This window comes from Rattus norvegicus, chromosome 9, assembly GCF_021556685.1.
Source record: "Rattus norvegicus strain SHRSP/BbbUtx chromosome 9, alternate assembly SHRSP_T2T, whole genome shotgun sequence".
Taxonomy (NCBI): Eukaryota; Metazoa; Chordata; class Mammalia; order Rodentia; family Muridae; genus Rattus; species Rattus norvegicus.
In genome coordinates this window covers 80,280,040-80,302,610 of record NC_141542.1, presented here as the reverse complement: position 1 = coordinate 80,302,610, position 22,571 = coordinate 80,280,040, and the positions used below count along the sequence as shown (strand labels likewise).

At 42.9% G+C, this 22,571-nt stretch overlaps 1 protein-coding gene across 1 annotated transcript in view; it reads left to right on the top strand.

Moving 5' to 3' along the window:
• Positions 1 to 22,571, top strand: part of Dytn (dystrotelin) — a 61,145-nt gene that overhangs the window by 3,343 nt on the left and 35,231 nt on the right. Inside the window, 8 exon segments of the mRNA XM_087569114.1 lie at positions 5,025 to 5,099; positions 6,582 to 6,783; positions 8,100 to 8,185; positions 9,073 to 9,173; positions 17,406 to 17,477; positions 17,687 to 17,850; positions 19,561 to 19,672; positions 21,683 to 21,831. Coding sequence (XP_087425240.1) covers positions 5,025 to 5,099; positions 6,582 to 6,783; positions 8,100 to 8,185; positions 9,073 to 9,173; positions 17,406 to 17,477; positions 17,687 to 17,850; positions 19,561 to 19,672; positions 21,683 to 21,831 — 961 coding nt within the window.

Genomic DNA, 22,571 nt, shown 5'->3' with positions numbered 1-22,571 from the left:
ACCCATTCAGAGGCTGCCCCACATGGGCATACATATACAGCCACCAAACTAGATAAGATGGATGAAGCAAAGAAGTGCAGGCTGACAGGAACCGGATGTAGATCTCTCCTGAGAGACACAGCCAGAATACGGCAAATACAGAGGCGAATGCCAGCAGCAAACCACTGAACTGAGAATAGGACCCAGTTGAAGGATTCAGAGAAAGGACTGGAAGAGCTTGAAGGGGCTCGAGACCCCATATGCACAACAATGCCAAGCAACCAGAGCTTCCAGGGACTAAGCCACTACCTAAAGACTATACATGGACTGACCCTGGACTCTGACCTCATAGGTAGCAATGAATAGCCTAGTAAGAGCACCAGTGGAAGGGGAATCCCTTGGTCCTGCCAAGACTGAACCCCCAGTGAACGTAATTGTTGGGGGAGGGCAGTAATGGGGGGAGGATGGGGAGGGGAACACCCATATAGAAGGGGAGGGGGAAGGGGTTAGGTGGATGTTGGCCTGGAAACCAGGAAAGAGAATAACAATCGAAATGTAAATACGAAATTTTTAATAAAGTTGGAGAAAAATAAAAATAAATAAAATGGAAAAAATAAAATTAAAAAATTTTTAAAAATAAGACCACTGGGGACAATTCTTCCCCAGCAGCATAAACAGGACCTCTGTCATCGTGCACTAAAAGTTTATGATGAAAGTTGAGCATTCCTAGAGCATTCCTGACTGCCATCTTCATTACACAAGATGAGCACATCCAGAAGTCTCTGTATCTTTAACCTTTAAATAATCTGCTCTATGTCTGGGAGTAAGAGTGCCCAAAAACACGTGAGTTTAAACCAAATGTCAGTAAGGTCGGTTTTAACATGTTCAAAGATGTGGCTGTACCTCAACCACATAGAGATAAATACTGGATATAGATGATATAGATAGATGATAGATAGATAGGTGGGTGGATAGATAGATAGATAGATAGATAGATAGATAGATAGATAGACAGACAGACAGACAGACAGATATAAAGGTAGGAGTAGGGGCAGAGGTAGGGGTAAAGGTACAGGGAGAGAGGGGTGGGGGAGAGAGAGAGAGAGGATATTCTGCCCTTCCCAAATAAAAGTCCATTTTTTTTTAAGGAGAAAATTATTTGAAAATAATTCTCATGGTCTCTTTACATACTGTCAGCAATAAATTTTTCTCCATTCTTTCATTTCTTGGTGGTGCTAACTTTGGCTTTGCACTCAACAAGAATATAAACTCCCTAAATTCTGTTGCACTAAACGCTCACAGACCACACCTTAAATTCAAATAAGTTTTAGCTCTCCTCTGAAAAACTAGAAGACCTTGAATTTTGAGATGCACAAAAGAATGATCAAGAAAATGCTACCTTTTCACCTTTTAAGTTCTCCAATTGCTGCCTGGAGAAGAAACAAACAAACAAACATTATTCTAACTCCTGCCATGTATGCCTGAGTCAGTGAAATCCACGGAACTGCTCCTTATTTTGCTCCAGTTGGGGCCACTTAGCAAAGGCTGAAGGACTGGCTGTTTCTAATCATGAAATTTCCCCTGCACAGTAACCCACTTATTCCCAATATCCTGCAGCTTAGAAATCAGCTGGTGTCAAATTTAAGATTAGTTGTATTTTGAAATCTTCTTCTCCTTGGCATAATTAATACATCAGTCTTGAGCTCAGGGCCTAGCTGTGTACAAAACATTTGCTTCATATGGAACATTATGGTTATAAACTATTTAGCTGGAGTTTGTCACCACAAAAAATACGTGACGTAAAATTGCTCAAAATACAGAATACAAAATACAAGGACAGCTCTTTCCAAATTTTACAATTTGTTTCCTCTCTTGCTCAAGAGCTCTAACTAATCCAAACTTCGTTATTCCTGAAGTTTTTAGACCCCCTTTCTTAGCTTGTTTCCTATGGTTGTAGTAAATACCAGGGACAAAAGCAAGTTAGGAGAGGAAAGGGTTTATCTCACGTTACAGTTTACAGTCAAGCACAATGGAACTGCAGGGCGAGATCTGTAGCAGAAGCCATAGCAAGCCATGCTTACTGGCTTCCTGAGCACCCCACTTGCTCAGCTTGCCTTTAAGTACAACCCAGGAACACCTTCCTGGGATGGCATGATTCATGGCCTGAGTCCTCACCCAGCATTCATTAATGAAGATAATGCCCATAGACTTGACTACAGGCCAGTCTGCTGGAGGCATTTTCTCAGTTGAGGTTCCCTCTTCCCAGGTGACTCTTGCTTGTTCCACATTGACAGAAAAACAGCACACCGTACCACCTATTGAGTGAGTGAACTTGTCCCCATTCATAAAGAAAACAACAGCTCTGAGACATGGCAGACATCATCATCAATCACATCCTTTTATTTAGTCTTCCTCTCAGGGAATGAGGAATGATGGGATTCTCAGAGAAATGAAGTCCATCAGCTGTGCATTCTCTCCCACCCAGCCTCTCTCCATTAAGGTTAGTGGTATTCAGTTACAACAGAGAACTTTGCCCAGAGAGGCTTTACCTGGTATCACTGATGACCACACGGAGAGACCTGTTTCATAAGGAGATGACAATATGATCGTAACACATTGCATTCGTAAAAACTGCTTGGAGATTAGATCTTAACTATTTTCATCACCCGAAAAATTATAGCCGTGTGAGTAAGGCAAAGCATATATTGGTTCATCTGTGCAGCTGATCCACGATGTGCACATCTTTTTTAAAAGCATACAACATAAAATAGGACTTGGGGCATAGCCCAGTTGTAGAGTAGCTTGCCCAGCATGTACAATGAATGTCATGTTTTGTTTGTTTGTTCTCATGTTTTTCTGCCTGTTAATTCAAACGAATGTGATAAAGTAAAAGGGGACAAGCCTGTGCTGTGCTCGGAAGCCGGCACCAGGAGGCGATGCACTCCAGCACATCCAGCCTCCTTTTCCTTGTCTCCTCCTCAAGGTGGAGACCCAGATAGGAGAGTGATTGCTGCTCCAATCCACATTTCCAAGTTGAAATCCAGCAGGAAAAACTCAGTCTGGTGGCCTGACACCTTGAACATGGAGTCCTTGGACCAAGATTTGGAGATTAAATCATGAACCCACGTTGACGTGTTCACTCCTTTGTAGTAGACTTTGGCTTCATTTTCCAACAGACAGGGCAGCCAGCATTAATAGGGTATGGGGAACTCAGATTAGGGGAAAGTAGTTCAACAGGAGAAAAATAAAGTATGTTACAGGGACATGTGCTCCCCCAAAGGGACTTGGCTATGACAAATACTACCTGGACCCCTTACTGAGTCCACCACCAGTTCCGCTTCTGACTCCTCCTCCCTGATCCACATACATAGTCTAGAATTTCTCCTGCCTTTGCAATACAGTCTTCATTTAGAATGCTGTTATTTCTGGCTTTCTCATTGTCCCTTCAGATTAAAGATCTTGAAAACGTCACCTGCTTTGGTGTTTACTCTCGGCTTTCCATTCTCCACTCAGCCCTGTGCGTTATGAGGGCTGCTTTCACGGCTCTCCTGAACCCACTCTTGCAAAAATTCCAAGAATCAAGTTGCCACTCATAAACAGATAGTACAGGAGCTCAAGGCTGATGCTCATGTGGCCCTGTAGGTACCAAACCAATGGTTTGCTTCTTCTTTCTAAAGTTTGCCTTCTTTGACCTCCAGCCACTGCTTTCTCCTACTATCTTTGGCAGTCTTTCTTATATTTCCTCTTAGACTTCTCTTCCTCTTCAGTTACTTAACTGACTATGTTCCCCACATTCGCTACTTAGTCCTACTTTCTATCCACTGACTATTCCCTCTACTCAAGCAACCTAAGTGATGAACATGATGCTGTCTGCATCTAGCACTGATAACACGTCTCTAGCTCAGCTCAACTAGCAGCACTGACTTGAGACGCACAACCAAGACTTGGGGACCCGATCAGTACTCCATGTAGCTTCTCTCCCAAGCTGAACTGTCAGTACACAGTCTTTAGCCACATGTGACTTTTGAATACTTGAAATAAAGCTACCATGAACTGAGATGTGCCACAAACATAAAATATTTCAATGACTAAATATGATAAAAAGTACATTATGAATAATTTGATTATATGTTAAACAATATCTTGGCATACTTGCTAAAAGTAGAAGGGAATTCTAATAATATCCCTGCTATAATATAGCAAACAAGGTAGGGCCTTCTCTTTGACAGATCTTGTCAAGAGAGTCCTCCACAAAACAAAAATCCACTGATTAGATGTGGCACAGAATAATAGATTGGAATTTATTTTGTTTCTATTTGCAAACCATAATCTATACATATATTCAAATATTTGAAAAGAAGACATTGTTTGCTGATACCAAAGTCTGTAGACAATCTTATTGTCTGGAGATAATTCCCAAAAGCCATTGCAAAGTTCCTAGACAACTGTTCTAGAATTAATATTTTTTAATACATAAAGCTTTCAATGTTAGCTTGTATACATCTACTTCGGGGCCTTGTTCAAGGGCACATTGCCTATGCCTGCCCCTGAAGTGTGTTGACAACATGCCACAGCCATGTTAGGATGCAAATTTGTAACAAGCCTCAGGTGATTCAGATGCCGCTGAGCCAGAAACTACACTCTGAGGACCACTGCTTTGCACCATCAGTACCCAGCTTTAGCAGACGATATTGGCTGCTTACAATAAACTGAACGCTTCATGCGTAAGACCTTCTAAAGCTTCATTGAACTTCATTACCAACGGGAACACATCGGGAGACCTAGTCTGCAGTTTTACATTTGGTCGCTGTGAAGACTGATCATGAGTCTTATCAGACTGGAAATCTGTCGTGAGACAACAAAAAGCTGTACTGTGAAACGTCTACCCATCTTTCATTGGCATTTACAGATAAAACAGCTTACTGTCTATCTTAATTGTCTCGCTTACAAGATCAGGCTCTAGGAGCCCTTCGGTTCTCTCCTGGGGTGTAGGATTTGCTCAATGATATAAGTGTTATCCACTCTACTTCATGTTTTCTTTGCAGGTGCTCTTAATAGGATTGAGAATTCTGTCTATAGAACAGCCTTCAAATTACGATCTATTCAAACTCTTTGCCAATGTAAGTACAAGTTCTTTGTAACACTCAAGACAATCTGACCCTGATAGTGTGTAATGTTCAGTTCATGAAGAAAAGCAAAACGTGCCCCACTCAAGTGACTTCCTGGATCAGGAAAGCTGGACCTGTGCATTGAATTCACTGGTAATACACAAGATGTGGGAGTGGGGGAGAACTCATTGTGAGGGAGAGCTCATTGTGAGCAATCTACCCATACGTTGCTTCACTGGCAGCAATAGAAAAGGTAGGCAAGGATTTTTGAAAGCAAAAAGTCTCAAACTCCAAGACAAAATATCACAGGAGCTCCAGGTAGCAAGATCCAGTGACTATCATTATTCGGAATCTTGTAAGATTAATGGGCATTGCCTTTATCTGCATGGTTGTAATTTAGAACTCTCACAAGACAAGAAGCCCCTGCATTCCAAATGGTGGGCCCAGACGATAGTGGCTTGTGATCAATGATTAAAAAAATAAAAGTTTACAGCAGCTGCCTGCCACCTGTGGCCAGGTTTTATTGAAGAGGTATTCATGAAACCTGCTCCTCTATGCCATAGACTCTCCCTTCAAAGCAATATCAGAAAACAAATAAAAAATTTTATTATGCTTGGTGGATTCCTTATCTGTGAGGGTGATTTATGAAGTAGTGAGAAGCTCCGGGTTTTATCATTTCACAGGCTGAAGCATTTTAAATGCCAGCTCTTGGGGCTCTTGACATCTCCACCTCTCGGGTGGTACAGGGAGTGTTTATTAAACTTGTCTGTCACCCTCTGCTGGCAGGAAACAAAGGGCTAGCTAGATGTCATTCTTCTCTCTATTCTTTGATTTGTAAACTTTTTACATGATGTCTATACCTATGTGTGCCTGTGAGAAATCGCCCACAGTTTTTGTAAATAGCCCTGGTTTTACGAAGTACCATCTCAAGATAATAATATTGATGGAACCAAGACTTTTAAGAAGTGATATTTCTGAAGAAGAACGAGACCCACACAGTCCAGTAATTCAGCCACTGATTTTAGGATGCCTTTAAAATTTATTTTTCGCTATGGGACCTGCAAACACACCATTTCAACACACTACATCCCATCTGATGCTAAGCTGTAGAGAGCAAAGTTGTATCCAGGTAGGAAAGGCCAATGTTTAGTCCTCCCAGGGCAAAGTGCAAAAAGATCCTCCCCCACTTCATCACCACAGGGTTTCAACTTCCTTTGAAGGTTTATTCTTCAAGTTTCCATCTCTTTTTAACTTCAGTCACACCCACATCCCCAGCAACTTGTCTACTAATAGTGTTTTCATGCCTTAATGACAAACAATTTCACACACACAAAAAATCTAGGTCCATAGTGGACTTATTTTTCTTTAAAATATGACAACCGTAAAACAAACAAACAACAACATTCTCACTTAAACACCAGGAGATATTTGCTGTGTTTGAAGCCACTTGCTCTCATCAGAAAATAGTCCCCATCTTTTGTTTGCTTCCTGCAGTGGACTTGATGAGCAGCTCCCTGATTCAGCAAGTTCTATGGCATGAACATTTGGGGGAAGTCACAGTGACCTCCATTTCTGTGCAGCAGCTTTTTCAGGAGCTCCGGGAGCTGTTTCAGAGAACTGGGATGGGAAGTCCAGTCCAAGTGCATCCAAGAGCACCGGAACTCACTCTGAGTCTTCTGATGGCCATGTTTGACAGGTGAGGATGTGCAGATTGTCCTGTGACTGCAGGAGCGAGATCTTCAGCCACTGGTCACTTAGTTCTGTCTCCCATTCACTTGAGATCTGGTGTGAAGATGTTCTCTCTACTTGCTGGCTTGATATTTGTCACTAACCAACCCATTGCCCACTCAATAAGGAAATAAAGAAGTGTTCCTAAGTGTTGATTGTACAAAGAATGCATAGATAGTTAAAAGCAGAAAGTCTCTCTCTCTCTCTCTCTCTCTCTCTCTCTCTCTCTCTCTCTCTCTCTCTCTCTTACAAACTCTTTCCCACCCCAGACCAGAATTGCCACCTTTTGGAAGGGTAAAATGTCTTTATACTATACTTTGCTCTTCACTCTCTAGTTGCATATTTCCTGTTCATTTCTTTATCATGTTTTGACTTAGTTGGGTGTTTAGCTGAGATGGCAGTGAATATCTAGTACACAGACAACTCACAGTTGATATCTCAGAGGTCCTCTCTGGAGACACTGGCTTTGTGAATCTGTGTGGGCACATGTGCGTTTGTACACTGCGTGCTTTGCTAAGCTGGGGATTTTTTCTGCTGGTTCTCAGTTGGTTTGAAGAGAAGGATGAGTAAAAGAGTGAGGAGGAGAAGATGATGATGATGATGATGATGATGATGATGATGATGATGATGATATAAGCTTGCCTCTAGAAGGCAAGCACAATATAAACGCTTACATTTCTTTGTATTCCTGATTTGCCACTTATTTCTAACTTCATAAATAATAGAGAAATACATTCCTGAGTGATTTTGTCATGATTTCAGCCTCTTTAAACATTAAACCTTGAAGTGTTTATTTGATTGGTATACTTCAACAGCCTTCATATCTTCGATAAATTGTCTGTTGAGGGTAGAAATTTACACAGCTAGTGGACAGAGAGCAGTCAGGCTCAAGGCTAGAGTATTTTTGGAGTGGCACGTGCTTTTTTCTTTTTCCCTCATCTTTGCTGTGTGGAATGCAGGTAGGTGAATCCTAGGGGACTAAGGCTTCCCACTCCACCAGTATAGCCATGACTGAACACCCAGACCTGGCATAGTGCTTGTCACAAAGAAGCATTCAGTAAGTACTTACTGAATTATGAATGGATAAATGAATGACTGAGACAATCACTTTTCCTTTAGTGCCTTGTTCTGCCAAGTTCTAAATCTACGAAGAGACTATAAGAAGCTAATAACATAGCATCATATATGAAATACCTGTAATACTTATGATTTTTATAAACCACTTACATAAATAACCCTGCCCTTTCTACTCTTGTCTGTGATTTGTGACTTGTGGCCCCACAGAACAGGATCAGGAATTCTTAAGCTTCAACCTGTGGCTGCCGCGCTGGTTGCTCTCTCAGGGGACAGCCCTCTCACAAAGTACAGAGGTAGCATGCATAGACATTATGTGTGTTCTGAAGCATGGTTCTGAAGCCCCAAGTCTGTCACCCCGTCTGCTAGCTTCTGCATCCCTGTCTTAATGAACTACTCTTCAGCCTGCCTCAGCATGACCGGTTTGGTTTGGTGTTTGTTTGTTTGTTTGTTTGTTTGTTCACTTAGATACTTTTATTTTATGGGCATTTTGCCTGCATGAATGTCTGTGTACCACATAAGTGTAGTGCCCACAGAGGCTAGAAATTGGAAGTCAGATGCCCTCAGTCTGGAGTTACAGACAGTTGTGAACCTTCTTGTGAGTAGTGGGACCAAACCCAGGTCCTCTGGAAAAGCAACCAGTGCTCTTAACTGCTGGGCCACTTCTCTAGTCCCTGTCTTGTTTATACATTTAAAAAAAATATTTGCCGGGTTCTCTTTAAAAAAAAATGTACAATTTCTAGTTTTGTATTACTTGGTTACCTTTAACATTTATGGTTTTAGAGAGTATGCAGAAACCATTAATTACTATTTTTTTAAAAAAAAATAGGGATCCTCACTTTGCTATTCACCAATCTTTACCACAGAGGTCTGGACTTACCAGAAGGTGAGGTGTGAATGGGTCATCAGTTATTTTTTTTTTTTTTTGGTTCTTTTTTTCGGAGCTGGGGACCGAACCCAGGGCCTTGCACTTCCTAGGTAAGCGCTCTACCACCGAGCTAAATCCCCAGCCCCGGGTCATCAGTTATTGATGGTCTGCCCTAGAAGGGCTTCACAGCAACAAGCAAACAATAAGAATATCAGTCTGCAGTTTATTGTACTCACAAAGAAACTTTCTCCAAGCATGTTCTCTTCATGGACACAAGGATTCAATGAAAGAATTCTTCTCCCTTTATATGCCTAGCTCTTTTTCAGCTCTATGCAGAAAACAACAGGAGAGGTGATGAATCCCAAGCCCGCATGACCCGAAGAGTTTTGAGAGCCTTACTAACAGATCTCCAGCAGGTAAATCCCTATACTTAGGAACTCTCAGTTGATGTCAGTCATATTAACCTATTATTATTGTTGTCACTGCTGCTGCTGTTCTTAAAATGTCGGTTCATCTTTATGGAGCCCAGTCCTAACCCTGTCTGCTTCTTTCTCTGCACTGAGCCAGTGACCTCTCCAAAATGTGTCACTTTGTGTGAGCCACCTTTCTGGTACAGGAGACCTGAACCAGTCAACTTGAGAAGCAGAGATTTTTATCGTGGCTCACTGCTGTGAAAATTTCAGCCTGTGGCCACTTGTCCCTGTTGTTTTTGGACTGTGGCAGGCAGAAAATATCATAGTGGGAGCATACGGTAAAGGGAGCTGCTCATCCTATGGTGGCCAAGAGAAAACAAAAGACTAGAATCTAATCGTGTCCTTCAAGGGCTTATCCCAAATGAGGCCCCCACTCAACAATTCATCTGTTTCTTGATGCCACCAGGCTGCAGCCAGGCCTTTAATACATGCCTTTGTGCGTGGGGATAGGGGGGATACTTAAAATCCAACATAACACACTCTCATTCCCAAAGTTCTTCATTGTCCGTTCCCATCTTCAGCAGAGCCCCATATTCCACAGCTTCAGAGCAAAACCTTTGTAGTTTGACTTAATCTTTCTCTCTAAAAACAACACATTTCTGGCTCTCATACAAAAATTCTGCTATTCATTAATTAGAAAAAAGTCAACTTTAAGATGTCATAACTAACCAAAGGGAAAAAATATCAGATTCAGAAGACTAAGATGGATTTATAGATAGGCACAAAACTGAGTGTTGCGGGAGGTGTGCTGTCTTGGGTTTTAGGCTGGTATTATAGGTAGACACTACACCTAGCTTCTAAAAATGTGAGTATCACAGAAAAATGCTATACAAACCTAAGGGGTTTGCGCCCGCGCGCGCGCGTGTGAGTGTGTGTGTGTGTGTGTGGGTGTGTGTGTGTGTGTGTGTGTGTGAGAGAGAGAGAGAGAGAGAGAGAGAGAGAGAGCACTCTATGCTCATTTGATGCTGTCCCACAATCCTTTTTCATTCTATACCATCCTGTTTCTCTTTCTTCTCCATGGGGCACGTGCTTTCTAATCTCTGTCTTGAGTCCACATGGCCATCTCCCTGCTCCACAGTTCTATTGTTGCTGCTCTGCACTGTGGCTTGCATTTTGCTCCTTGAACTTCTCTGCTCTGGTATTTACATTTATTCTTTTCTTTCTCTAGCTTCTCTGAGAAGTTTCTGAATTGTTTATATCCATTTTCTTGCTGTTTGATGAGCTTCCTTGTTAATCCTTATGACCGTGTTTTGATGTCTGCGCATTGAATAAGTAGCTAACTGTCTTAGTTATTTTTCCGTTGCTTTGACAAAACACAATGACTAAGGCAATTTATAAAGGAAGCATTTAAGTTAAGGGTTCATGGTTCCAGAAGGTTAAAGTTCATGGCTGTAATGGCAGGGATTGTGGCAACAGACAGGGGGTTATGCTGCTGGGCAGTACCTTGAGAACTACTAAATAGGGAGTAGTTTAAGGAGAATATCAACTTTGGGTGTTGACAGTGGAGGGTTTACCTTCTTCCTTGATGTCCCAAAAATTAGTTCTTCATTTTTAGTTTACAAGACTAAAGTAATTAGTCTGCAATTGGGATGTTGAGTCCCTTTAAACATTTTGTTTTCAACAGGCCAGGAATAGTATTAAAATTAAGATAATAGAGAAAGAAATAATGGAGTTTAATTGACCCATAATAATTAGTGGGCGTTCTGCAAGTTGCCCACCAATTCATGTGAGAATGAGTAGAAAAACTACCAGGATTCAATCTAGGGATTGGGTGAGTAGACGGAATGTAAGATTGTGTTGTTTTGAGATGTGGAAGGATGGGAGGAAAGGCAGGGTGAGAACTGAGAGGACTAAGCTACCACACCTCCTAGTTTGTTGGGGAGAAATGGAGGACTAGTGTAGTCAAAAAGGAAATGTTATTAAGGTTTAATATGGGGAGGGATTAGGTAGGCTGACTGGAGTGTAATTGTCAGGGTCTCCTGAGCAATCCAGGGAAATAAGTCTGAAATTGTGGGGATAAAAGAATAAGAATGAGGGGCCTATGATACCTTAGATTCTGTAGTAAGGCTAAAAAGGAATTTTATCTGCAACAGAATCTAGGCCAGATTACATCTGATCCATAAACATGACTTAGAGACAGAGAGAGCTAACTAGGAATGGTGTGGACTTTTAAAACCTCAAAGCCCACCCACCTTCTATTGACACGCCTCTTTCAACAAGGCTACACCTAGTTCTTCCTAAACAGTTCCACCAACCGGAAACCAGGTACTCAAACATGAATTTATGGAGGTCATTCTCATTCAAATCACCACAGTGGCTATTCCAGTTTTGAAGTGTACCTTTGTCTGGGAATATCCGTTAACAGTAAATCTGTGTAGACTATCTAGGCAGACTTGCTGTTATGGTCCTTAAGCCCATGAATTCCGTAGCCATTGCATTATTGGGAGGTGTCCTAAGCCTGGACCATTGCAGCCAGCACAAGTATAAATTGAAATTCCAGCCTTATCTTCTAAGGTCTGCCTATCACTGAGAGTTAGTTATTCAGAGTCCAAGGTTACGATCTCCAGCCAGAAATAACACAGACTGGAATCTGAGTCCGTCTCACAGGGCCTAAGGGCTCTCAATTATAGCAGTATGGACCTAAAGGTTTTGTCCATAGGCACAGTCCTAGTGTGTCCTAGGGGGCTGTGACACTGCCTCTTGATGAGTCTTATTGTGACCAATGGAAACGTCTAAACCTACCTCCTCCTCTTACCCCAACCAAATGTGCTTTAGATACTGCTCTACCTCAGGTTAATGGAAGATTGACACTGGCTGTATAGAACTGCCACCCTGCCTTCTTCAGTGGGGGGAGGGGAGTGCACATGTGTGTGTGCCAATGGGTATATACATAGAAAAAAACTGGGGAGGACATCAAGTGAGACTTTGATTATAAGAGTTTGGGTACCTTACCAATAGCTACAGCACTAAAGAAAATGTCTCTTCTCTTCCATCAATCATTACCTGGATATACATTCTCCAAGAGGAGCAGGGATGCTGACAGACTCCATTTTGCATAGGCTTTGTGCAGGAGAGCATAGCTGCTCTGAGTTTGAAGGCAATAGCTACACAATGTCCAGACATCAGTATTCCATGCCTCTCTCCCCATTACCTCCAGCTCTTACATTCTTTCTGATGTTCCCTGAACCTTGAGGAGGAGGTAATAAAGAAGTCCCATTTATGGCCAGGCACTCAACAGCCATTTATTTTCTGCACTTTGACCAGCTATGGGTCTCTGCAGTGACTGCCAACCATTGCACACAGAAGCTTGTCTGCCCAGAGTTGACAGCAGGTTTTAAATTTTTTAGTAAGGTTAAAATGTTGCTGGCAGTGAGTGTTGGGGGGGCTCTCAGGAGCAATAGAGAGGCATAAATGTTCTCGTCCCCAGACAGGATTCAGCTCTGGGACAAAGGAAATAGAAAATAGTTTTAATTGGGAAACAATAGCACAGACACAGGGGGCAAGATATGGACAGAGTCACATCTTATGGAACAGTTCGATAAAACAGAAAATAATTCATAAACTAAAATGGATAAAGGGAAGAATTTCCAGGATTAGTCTGTGTTTTCCCAGCATGGAGTCTACTCCTTTTGTGTTCCTCTGTGGAGTTTTCAAATGTGTCAGAATATCAGATGCATAGTAAGGAATGTCAATTATGAAAACCTAATGACATGGAAATAAGCAAAGGACACTTAGGATATATCTTGACATGGGTCCCAACTGGCTTCACAAATGTCCTGGCTTTTGCCTGTGTTTTTGTTTTTCTCTTTTCTTTTGTTACCAGACTTTTAAAAGGGAGAGACAGAGATAGAGGTAGAGAGACAAGGAGAGACAGAGAGATTGTTAGAAAGAGACAGATTCAATGCCAGCTTTGAGGAAAACTGAAGAAATTCTCTGACTCAAATCTGCCGCATGGGGTTTAGTGTGGTTTTGTGGAAGGAAAGAGGGACTGTTCCGAGGGGCAACGGCAGGGATCCATGCTCTGGGCAGGGTCTTCATCATCCAGATGTGAGCCGTCTTCCCTCGTCTCTGCTGGGAACCACACAACGGACTTGGCTAGCTTGCAGCTAATGAATGAGAACCTCTAAAGTCTTCTTTTCAGCCAGGAAAAAAAAAAATAGAAGGGACAGTGTGCTGGTTAGTTCTTTGTCAACTTGGCACAACTGGAATCACTAGAGGGAAGAGAACATTAATTGAGGAAATGTCTCCATCTTGTGGTGCGTCTGTAGGACGTCTTCTTAATTAATGATTAATATGAAAGGACCCTGCCCACCGTAGATGGCGCCACACATGGGTAGGTGGTCCTAGATTATATAAGAGAGCAGGCTGATCAAGCCATGGGAAGCAATCCAGTAAGCAGCAGTCCTTCATGGTTTCCACCTCTGTTTCTGTTTGAGTTCCTGCCTTGACTTCTCTCAACAAAGGGCTGTGAGCAGGGACCTGTAAGCCAAATAAACCTGTTCTTCACAAGATGCCTTTGAACACGGTGCTTATCACGGCAGAAGAAAAGCAAACTAATGCAGTACAGAGGGAGGGGCAGTTTTCGTGATGTCCTGGTTTAAGGCAGTTCCGCCTAGTCATCAGCTTCTAGCTGCTAAGCAGTTTGCTTCTCTCTGTACCATACAGCCGGCCTCAAAAAATGCCAGGTGCAGGCATTAATACTTTAATGCTCTTCCGGTGGCTGCAGCAGCACGTAGATCCTACTGCTGATTTTCTGCTGTCTGAGGCATGTCTCAGGCAACCATCACTGCAGATGATGCTCACCCTTAACTCAAGCAGCTAGAAAGCCAGGGGAGGCTCAACCTGCTCATCCACTTGATAACAGTAGCCAGTTTCAAAGTGGATTTGATAAAAGGAACTGGGCAGAGGAGCATTTCCTCTCTCTCCTTTAGAAGTCTTTGTGACTTCCTGACCACTACTCATGGCTTCAAGTTAGCTCTAGTCTCAAAGGTTTTAAAAATCCATTGGCTTTGAATTCAATCAAGGTCAATGGGCTGCTGGGCTGCTGGGCTGCTGGGCTGCTGGGCTGCTGGCTCACACAGCCTCTCCCTCCTCTGACCACAGCAGCGCCAGGCTTCTGAGAGGGCCAGTGGGAAGAGGCTTTGCAATTTGCATAGCAAATTGTCATCCCATTGGCTTCCATTATGGGATCCAAGACACATTATGATAGAAAATTCCAGTCCTTGAAATGTGACTCAAATCATCCCCTTGGAATGCTAATTATTGTTCAGAGTGCCACCCTGCCCATGCCAGTGTGCCACCTAGTCACGTTGAATTCTTCTCCATAGAACACCTGCAAGAAATTAGCCAAATAGGCAATTCATCCACAATTTAAAAAAGAAAATCTTTATGTAGATATTTAAAGGGGAAGCATCAGGTTAAATTCCACTACAGTAAGAATCCCAACTACAGTGTCAGAATCACAGAGCTGGAATTTCAGTCTTCCGGAACTCATGTTTTACATATGAACTGAGACCCTCTTTTTCATTAGGGATAAGGACACCACAGTAAGAAGAGTGTTGGATCAGCAATGCTCTTAATGAGTGGCTCAGTTAGTCCATCAGTACTCAGAAGGCAAAAGATGGGAAGTGAATCATTGGTCTGCTGCTGCTGCTGCTGTTGTGGTTTTTGACTACATAACATAGGGAGTAGTTACTTATGCTCTACTGGTGGCAGGGTTATTAACAATTTAAAATACAAGCCATCTTGTTACTAGTAGGCAAATGTTTGTTGACTTTTGGCTGGCTAATTGTCAGCAAAGTGGTTCTAAGTGCCACTTTCCTGATTAGGAAGATGTTTATCTGAGTTGACGGACTCCACAGGGGGTCTTTGCAATTACTTCTGAGATTGCAGGCAGTGTGGCTGACAGCCTGTGCTGGGCAAGACGTCAGATGTGAAACTGGGACTCTTGTCCAAATGGGAATAAATGTAGGTGACGGGTGCACACATCTGTGTGCACAGAAACCAGAGCCAAATGTGTCGCTATCTTAGAAATCACAAGAGGTCCTTAGTCCCTTAGTGATCCCTTGATCTATTCAGTTTTAAAAACATTTAATTAACAAAATTTATATGTATGAAAGCTGTTAAGTGCAGTGTGATGTGCACACCTCTGTGGTTCCTGGGACTCTGGAGATAGGGAGGTAGGATGATTATTTGAGTTCAGGAATTTGAGGCCAAACTGCGAGATCCTCTTTCAAAAGAATAATTACAGAAAGGAAAGAAAAACAAAGGAAAGGAAAAGGGGAGGGAGGAAGGGAAGGAGGGACAGAAGGATGGAAAAAGGGAGGGAGGAACAGAGGGAGGAAGGTCTGTTACAGCATTGTGTATCACAAGCAACACAAGCACAGGCAGGACTGTGTAATGGCCACCACAGTCCAGTCCCTTGCACACTCACCATACCCACAGTTACCATTCGTTTGTTGTTAGGATCTAATAATCTCTGAAGGAAGACCCCAGACTCAAATAACATGCAAAGGCACAGAGAATTCATTCTGCATAAATTACCAGCATGCTGGGGTTAACCATGTATCAAAATGGTGACCTCAGACAAAGGTGAGCAAGCCTTTGGGGAAAAGTAAGAGAATTTTAACTAAGGTTAGGTAATCTTAATCTTCATTGGTAGATGCCAGAGAAGTTATATAGGTCTGTTTCTGATTGGCTGCTATGTTAGTTTTAGTATATTTGGTGAGGCCTTGGGGAAATTCCAGGGTCCAACTCAGCTTTGAGCTTACAGAGACATGGATAATTAACAGCCCATCTTCAGTTGTTCCTGCTGAAGAGCCCAATCCGCTCCCCTGGGAAACCAAAACTTCTCCATTCTCAAAGTTTTTAGGGCACCTCTCTGTGTGAGTATATGATTCAAAGATGAAGATACCCAAAACCTGATCTCATATCAAATATCAAGTGAGCAAGATGATGTCATTAACATGTTACTGTGCTCTGTGTTATGTCCTCAGAACCCAGTCATCATAAATTTTAAGTTTATACTATTTGAGCAACATCTTCCTAATTTTTTCACTCTAGCCCCATCTCAAAGAAGCTACATTCTACTCTCTGTTTAGATAAATTCAGCTGTTTTAGATTTTTCCATGTAAGAGAGATTATGCAGTATTTCTGTGTATGATTAATTTTAAGTTTATTCAGCATGTATGTTCCAGGATCATGTATACTATAGCAAATGACAAGATGTCCTATTTTTAAAGGCTGAATAGCATCAACAAACACCTAGGTTGCCCTTACATCTTGGCTGCCATGAATAATGTGGTGAATGTGTAGATATCTCTTATTGACATAGTGAGTTCATTTCCTATCTGTCCTTCCTTTCAACCATGATGATGATCACCCCACTTCAAAGACTGGACTTTGCCTATGAAGTGTACCCCCAAGAGACCCTCAAATCAAAAGCTCCCAACCAGTAGATCCTATCATTGAGAAGTGACTGGATCATGAAGACTGATCTAACCAATGTCTGGAGCCATCAAAGGAGATAGATTTTAAATGGACTATTGGTAGAAACTTCCTTTGGGGCCTCGTTAAAGAACCAGGTCAACAGTGATATATTTCCCTGGGCTTCTTGTCCCTATGTCCCTTGGTCACTATGAGGTCTGTCTTGCTGAAGCCCAGAAGCTACATACTGAAACCACAAACCAACCTCAAACTCTCCTCTTGTGAAGTTCTTTATGTCAGATATTTTGACAGAGGAACAACACAAGTAATGGAATTGTCATGTATTCAAATGAGATGCTATGAAAACACTTGACAGGGTTTTTCTTAAAGCCATTGTTAACTTGAATGCAGTGTCACTATGACCTTCATTTGGCGGGGTGGGGGGGTGGGGGGGGAGATGCATAAAATAACCTGCCTGAGACTCTAAGAAGTCAGATAATAGACCTCTTCCCTTTGCTACCTCGATGCCTTCCTCCTGTGACCTTCCCCCTGGCCTTTCCTTTTTCATCAGTCCAACTCAAATGTTACATTACACAAAACCTAAACTTACCTTTTTCTTTTGATGGAGATGGTTCCTCTGTTCTCGGATGTCCAGTGGTTGTTGCTTGCATGACCTCTGTTTCTGTGAACGTCATTACCCAGGGAATACTAAGTCCATTTTCCGGAACTAACACGAAGTTGCCTTTGTAGATCCCAACTGTGGTAGGAGAGAGCTGTTCTTTGTGTCCCGTGGAAAGTGCTATCCACAGCTGCTTCCGAGGGGTGAGTAGCATGACCGTCCCTTGGAGCTGGTGCGGATGTTGGAAGACTTTGCTTAAACTAGACGTCACATGGATCCCAGGATGACCTGAGTTTGGAGGCAGCCTTGCCTCTAGCTTTCAGATGTCTTTAGCAAAACAGTCACAGAAACAGAAGGGAGAAAGAGAAAAGATACCCCTGAACCCACGTTTCAGCTTGCTCTTGCTTCCCAGGTGTTGAGCTTTGGAATCAAGGAGGAAAAATTCCTGTCTTGGGCACAATCTGAGCCTCTTGTCTTCCTGTGGCTCCCAACCTGCTACCGATTATCAGCCTCGGAAACAGTCACTCACCCTGTGCGGTGCAGTGTTTGCAGAAGCTTCCCGATCATAGGACTGAGGTACCGTCATGGTCATGCTTCATTTGACAAATGGGCCCAATGGTGGAGCTGCATAGCACCAAACCCTCTCTGGGATCTTTTCTATACATTTAGAATTTTCTTGCTTTTAGATCATTAATTCTCTGTCTGAGGCAGCCTGGTTGAAAATATATGTATTTCCTATAATTGGTGAAATATTAAGTTTTTTTTCTCTGACTCACACTCAGAAGAAGCCAACTTTTTTGTTCTTCCAAAGCAATGGCTTTTCAGCTTTGGGTCAAGATCCTTTTGGATCACACAACCCTTTCACAGAGGTCAAATATCAGATATCCTGCATATAAGATATTTACATTATGGTTCATAACAGTAAAATTACAGTTGCAAAGTAGCAACAAAAAATTTTATGGTTGGGGTCACCAAAACATGAGGAGCTGTATTGAAGGGTTGCAGCATTAGGAAAGTTGAGAACCAAGGTATAAAACAGATGTCTTTTGTTCCAAATAAACCTTTTAAACACTTTGGAACTACCCCCCAAGAATGGTTTATTAAGTGTGAAGGAAACACTAGGCTAAGTGGTTCACAGGGATCATGTATCTTAAAATGTGGTACAAGCTTTACAAAAGACTGCACTATCATCTCCGGCTTCCAGAAACACTAAATTACCCAGTTAGCAGGTAGAGGAGACTAGTGGCCAGCTTCCCCGCTTTGCCACAATGAGGGATTCAAAGAAGGCATCAATTTAGATTCAGCCATCAATTCAGATCTGTTGAGTCATGAGCAGATGGATGAGACTTCTGAACCCCTCCTTGGCTTTAACAGTCACAGTTAAAGCCCCTTCCTAGAGGTGTGTTGGTGCACACCTTCAATGCCAGCACTTGGGAGGGAGAGGGAAACTCTGGATGCCAGCACCTCACACAGTAAGCTTCAAGAAAAACAGGGCTATACAGAGAGACTCTGTCTCAAACAAACAAACAAACAAACAAGTAAGAAAACGAGATATCATGGCTGTGTGGTGGTGGCTCATGCCTCTAATCTAAGCACTAGGGGGACAGGTACAGACCAGCCTGATCTACAGCCTGAGTTCTAAGACAGCCAGGACACACAGAGAAGCAGTGTGTGGAAAAACAGGAAAAAGAAAGAAGGAGAGAGAGGGGGAGGGAGGGGGGAGGAAGAGGGAGAGAGGGAGAGGGAGGAGAGGGAGAAGGAGAGGGAGAGAGGGAAGGAGGAAGGGAGGGAGGGGGAAGACAAAGCAGAAAGATCAAATGTTGTCCCTACTATAGGAATTAAGTTCTAGAGAGATGGGTTATCATTTATGCTCTGTAAAAAATAAGTTGTGTACGACTGAGATGAGATGGTAGAATACACTTTGCTAAAATTATCAACAAACCGTTGTATTATCCACTCAGCTGTCTTTCTGTGTCTCTGAAGATGATTTCAGAACATGAAGGAACACACACAAGGGTAGTTAGCATACTGTCCAGACAATTCACTGTAGCTGTCTACCATGCCGGATGGCTCATCCAATAATCTTGATTAAAGACCCTTATCTTTTCTACCTGGTACCCTCTGTTGCCTTCCCATTTAGTGTGTTAACAAATTTTCAAAGTTACATAAAAATTTTGTAAGGCTAAGAAGGCACTCCCCATATGTTTGGGGGTACTCGTTCTCTACTTGAATATCAGCTGTTTGCTCTCCTAGTGATGTAAGCTGTGCTTCCATTTCCATTGGCAGATACCGTTGTCTAAAGTGCCTCGACTTTGACATCTGCGAGCTGTGTTTCTTATCTGGTCTCCACAAAAAATCTCACCAGAAGTCACACACTGTGATGGAGGACTGTGTCCAGGTAACATCTAAGGCAGTGTGGAAAAAAATTTCACTGCCCCCATCCTTACAAGACATTTCATTTTAAAACCTTTCCCTCTGAGCTGAAGGGGATTGCAACCCCATAGGAAGAACAACAATATCAACTAACCGGACCCCTCAGAGCTCCCAGGGACTAAACCACCAACCAGAGTACACATGGATGGGCCTTGGCTCCAGCTGCATATACAGCAGAGGATAGCGTTGTCAGACATCAGTGGGAGGGGAGGCCCTTGGTCCTGTGGAGACTTGATGCCCCAGTTTAGGGAGATGCTGGAGCGGTGAGGCAGGAGTGGGTGGGTAGGGGAGCACCCTCTTAGAGGCAAAGACAATGGAGGGAGGGATGGGGTTTGCAAATGGGTGACTGGGAAGGGAAACAACATTTGAAATGTAAATAAATAAAATAACCAATTAAAAACAAACTTTCCTTCTGTCAGTTAACCCTTAAGACTGTAAAGGGCCAGCTCAACTGCCAACTTTTCTCAGTGTAACAAGGCTCTTGTGTGACCGAGGAGTAGTAGGTACTGTAGTAGAAAGTCATAATGACGTCCGTTGTTTTCTATGATTGACACGTGCCGTGAGATTAAACATAAATGTGCTTTTTTACATCTCAGCTTTTATAAATGCTTTGGGGAACAAGAAAAGGCTTAATGGGCTACAGTGTACCATTGATCTCAAGCGATAGGAAACATCTGTCAAAGTTAGTAGAATCAGGCGTTAGCAACTGGGATGGATAAGGAAGAATAAGGGTGTTGATTTGGTGGAAACAACACAGTAAAGTGTCTAGCTGTGGTTCTCCTTCAGAAAGGTTTTAATATGACTTTCCCTGGGTCCGAAATTTAAAGTACATTTTCCTTTCCCTTTGGGATAAAAAGAAGAAAAAAAAACCTAAGTAAAACTTTATAACTCTTGATACTTTCAAAGAAAATCATTAGTGACCAACAAATGCACTTAATTCTAAGAAGAAAGAAAAATATAATGCGAACACAATTTGCTGTTCTTATGGGGGTGGGTGGCAGTTGGGGTGCCTAAGGAGGGAGAAAACATTGTCTTTTTAACCACTGATTTCCGGCGAATCTGTACAACGAAGTTTCTCTCAAAGGTCATTGCAGTGACGGCTGAGGTCGGAGTGCCTTCACCAAAGGCAGCTTTCCGGTTCTTTCTGATTCTCTCTTCAAGATCAAGGGCCACTCAGGAAGCGCACGCGCCTGAAGTTTTCCAAATACTCCCCCCCCCCCCCCCCCCCCGGAGCGCAGCCTTGCTCAACTGCTCCCTGGAAGCCTGCGATTTGATGGTGTTATAGTGACATCGTGTGGTCATCGTGTTAATAGACATTAACTCTCAAGAGCTGGAGACTGCAAATAGAATATTTTTGTATCTTTTCCCTGAAGTTGCTTAGGTGGGCGAGATGGGTGGGTTTCGGGATATCCACTATCTACTGAAATTGTATACAGTAGCAAACCGGGAAGGGCGTTCCGCCCTTGTTCTTAAAGGAACCCACATCTCCAAATGTTAGCGACCATAAACTCAGTCTGATGTGGTCCCTTCTTACAGAATCCCCAGTCTCTTTAAGCAGCAGTTACTTATTGAAGCAGGTGGGGGTTCAGCATGGAGACCTGTGCTAGACGCAGGTTTATGCATGAAGGATATGAAGAAATTCAAGGAGCAAGGAAGATTATTTCTCCCAATCACCAACAACAGAAGCAATAGTTACCAACGCTTTCATCATGCACCATGTCGCCACCAATGCATAAGGAAAGGATCTGAGGCCCTTTCAATTTTTTACTGGCTTGATTTTTATGTCTTTTATTCATTTGCATGCAGATGTGCGTGTGTGCCAGCAGCCAACACGTGGAAGTCAGAGGACAATTTGTGGGCATCAGTTTTTTCTTTGCATCATATGGATAGAGGGTCAAACTTGGGTGGTTAGGTTACCCACTGAGCCATCTTGTCTACCCCTCAGGGCCCCTTTCAATATTGTTCATTTCCACAGATGTCAGCAACAGAGAATACAAAACTCCTCTTCAGGAGCCTCAGGAACAACCTGCCCCTGAGACACCACAGGGCAGGAGCTGTGGGGAGGCAGTGGCTGCTGGACCAGCTGGCTTCAGGGGACTCAGGTAGTAGCCACGGGCAGGCCAGGTGCGTGGTGTGGGTGCTGCTGCCACAGCCAGCATTGATTATAGCCACAGGTTTTTATTTTTATTACCATGTATTAATTATAAATAATAATGGGTTTATTAAAGCATTTTCATACGTTCATATATTTCCATCACTATTCACCGTATTACCTTCTCTGGTCCCGTATTGCTCCTGCTACCCCTTTCCTTTTCCACAGTCCTGTTTCTACTTTCCTGGCTCGTGTCTTTTTCTTTCTCACCCTCTAGCAACCTTTAACCGAATATAGATCTTCAGGGAGGCATGGGGTCTCGAGAATCTCTCTTCCTCTGGCGATGAAATGTTGGTGGGGCCAATTTTAAATAGGTCTCCTGTGCGGGTAGTCATGGGTACCAGAGTTCGAGTGCAGACTGTCGACCTGGAAGATGGTGGTCTACCCCTCCATCCCCTTCTCTTGCTCTGACATCCTTTCTCCTTCTGGGATTTTCTCTGGGTCTTGGAGGAGGAGAGACACAGTCTGAGAACTCAACAGCTGCTAATTCTCAGTGCTTGGAGTATTCATGAGGCCCGGCAGCAGATTTCATGCTAAAGCCCCTGTGGAGGGCACGGATTGGAATAGAGTAGAGATTAAATTACTTTCTATAGCCTTTACGCGGAGAACTAAGAGGCAACAGCGCCACGTAGTGGCCACTGAAGTAGTTGCTCCTGCAAGCAAAGGCATCAGGGCCTTAGAAGATTCTGTTTGAGTAACTGCCTTGTGAGAG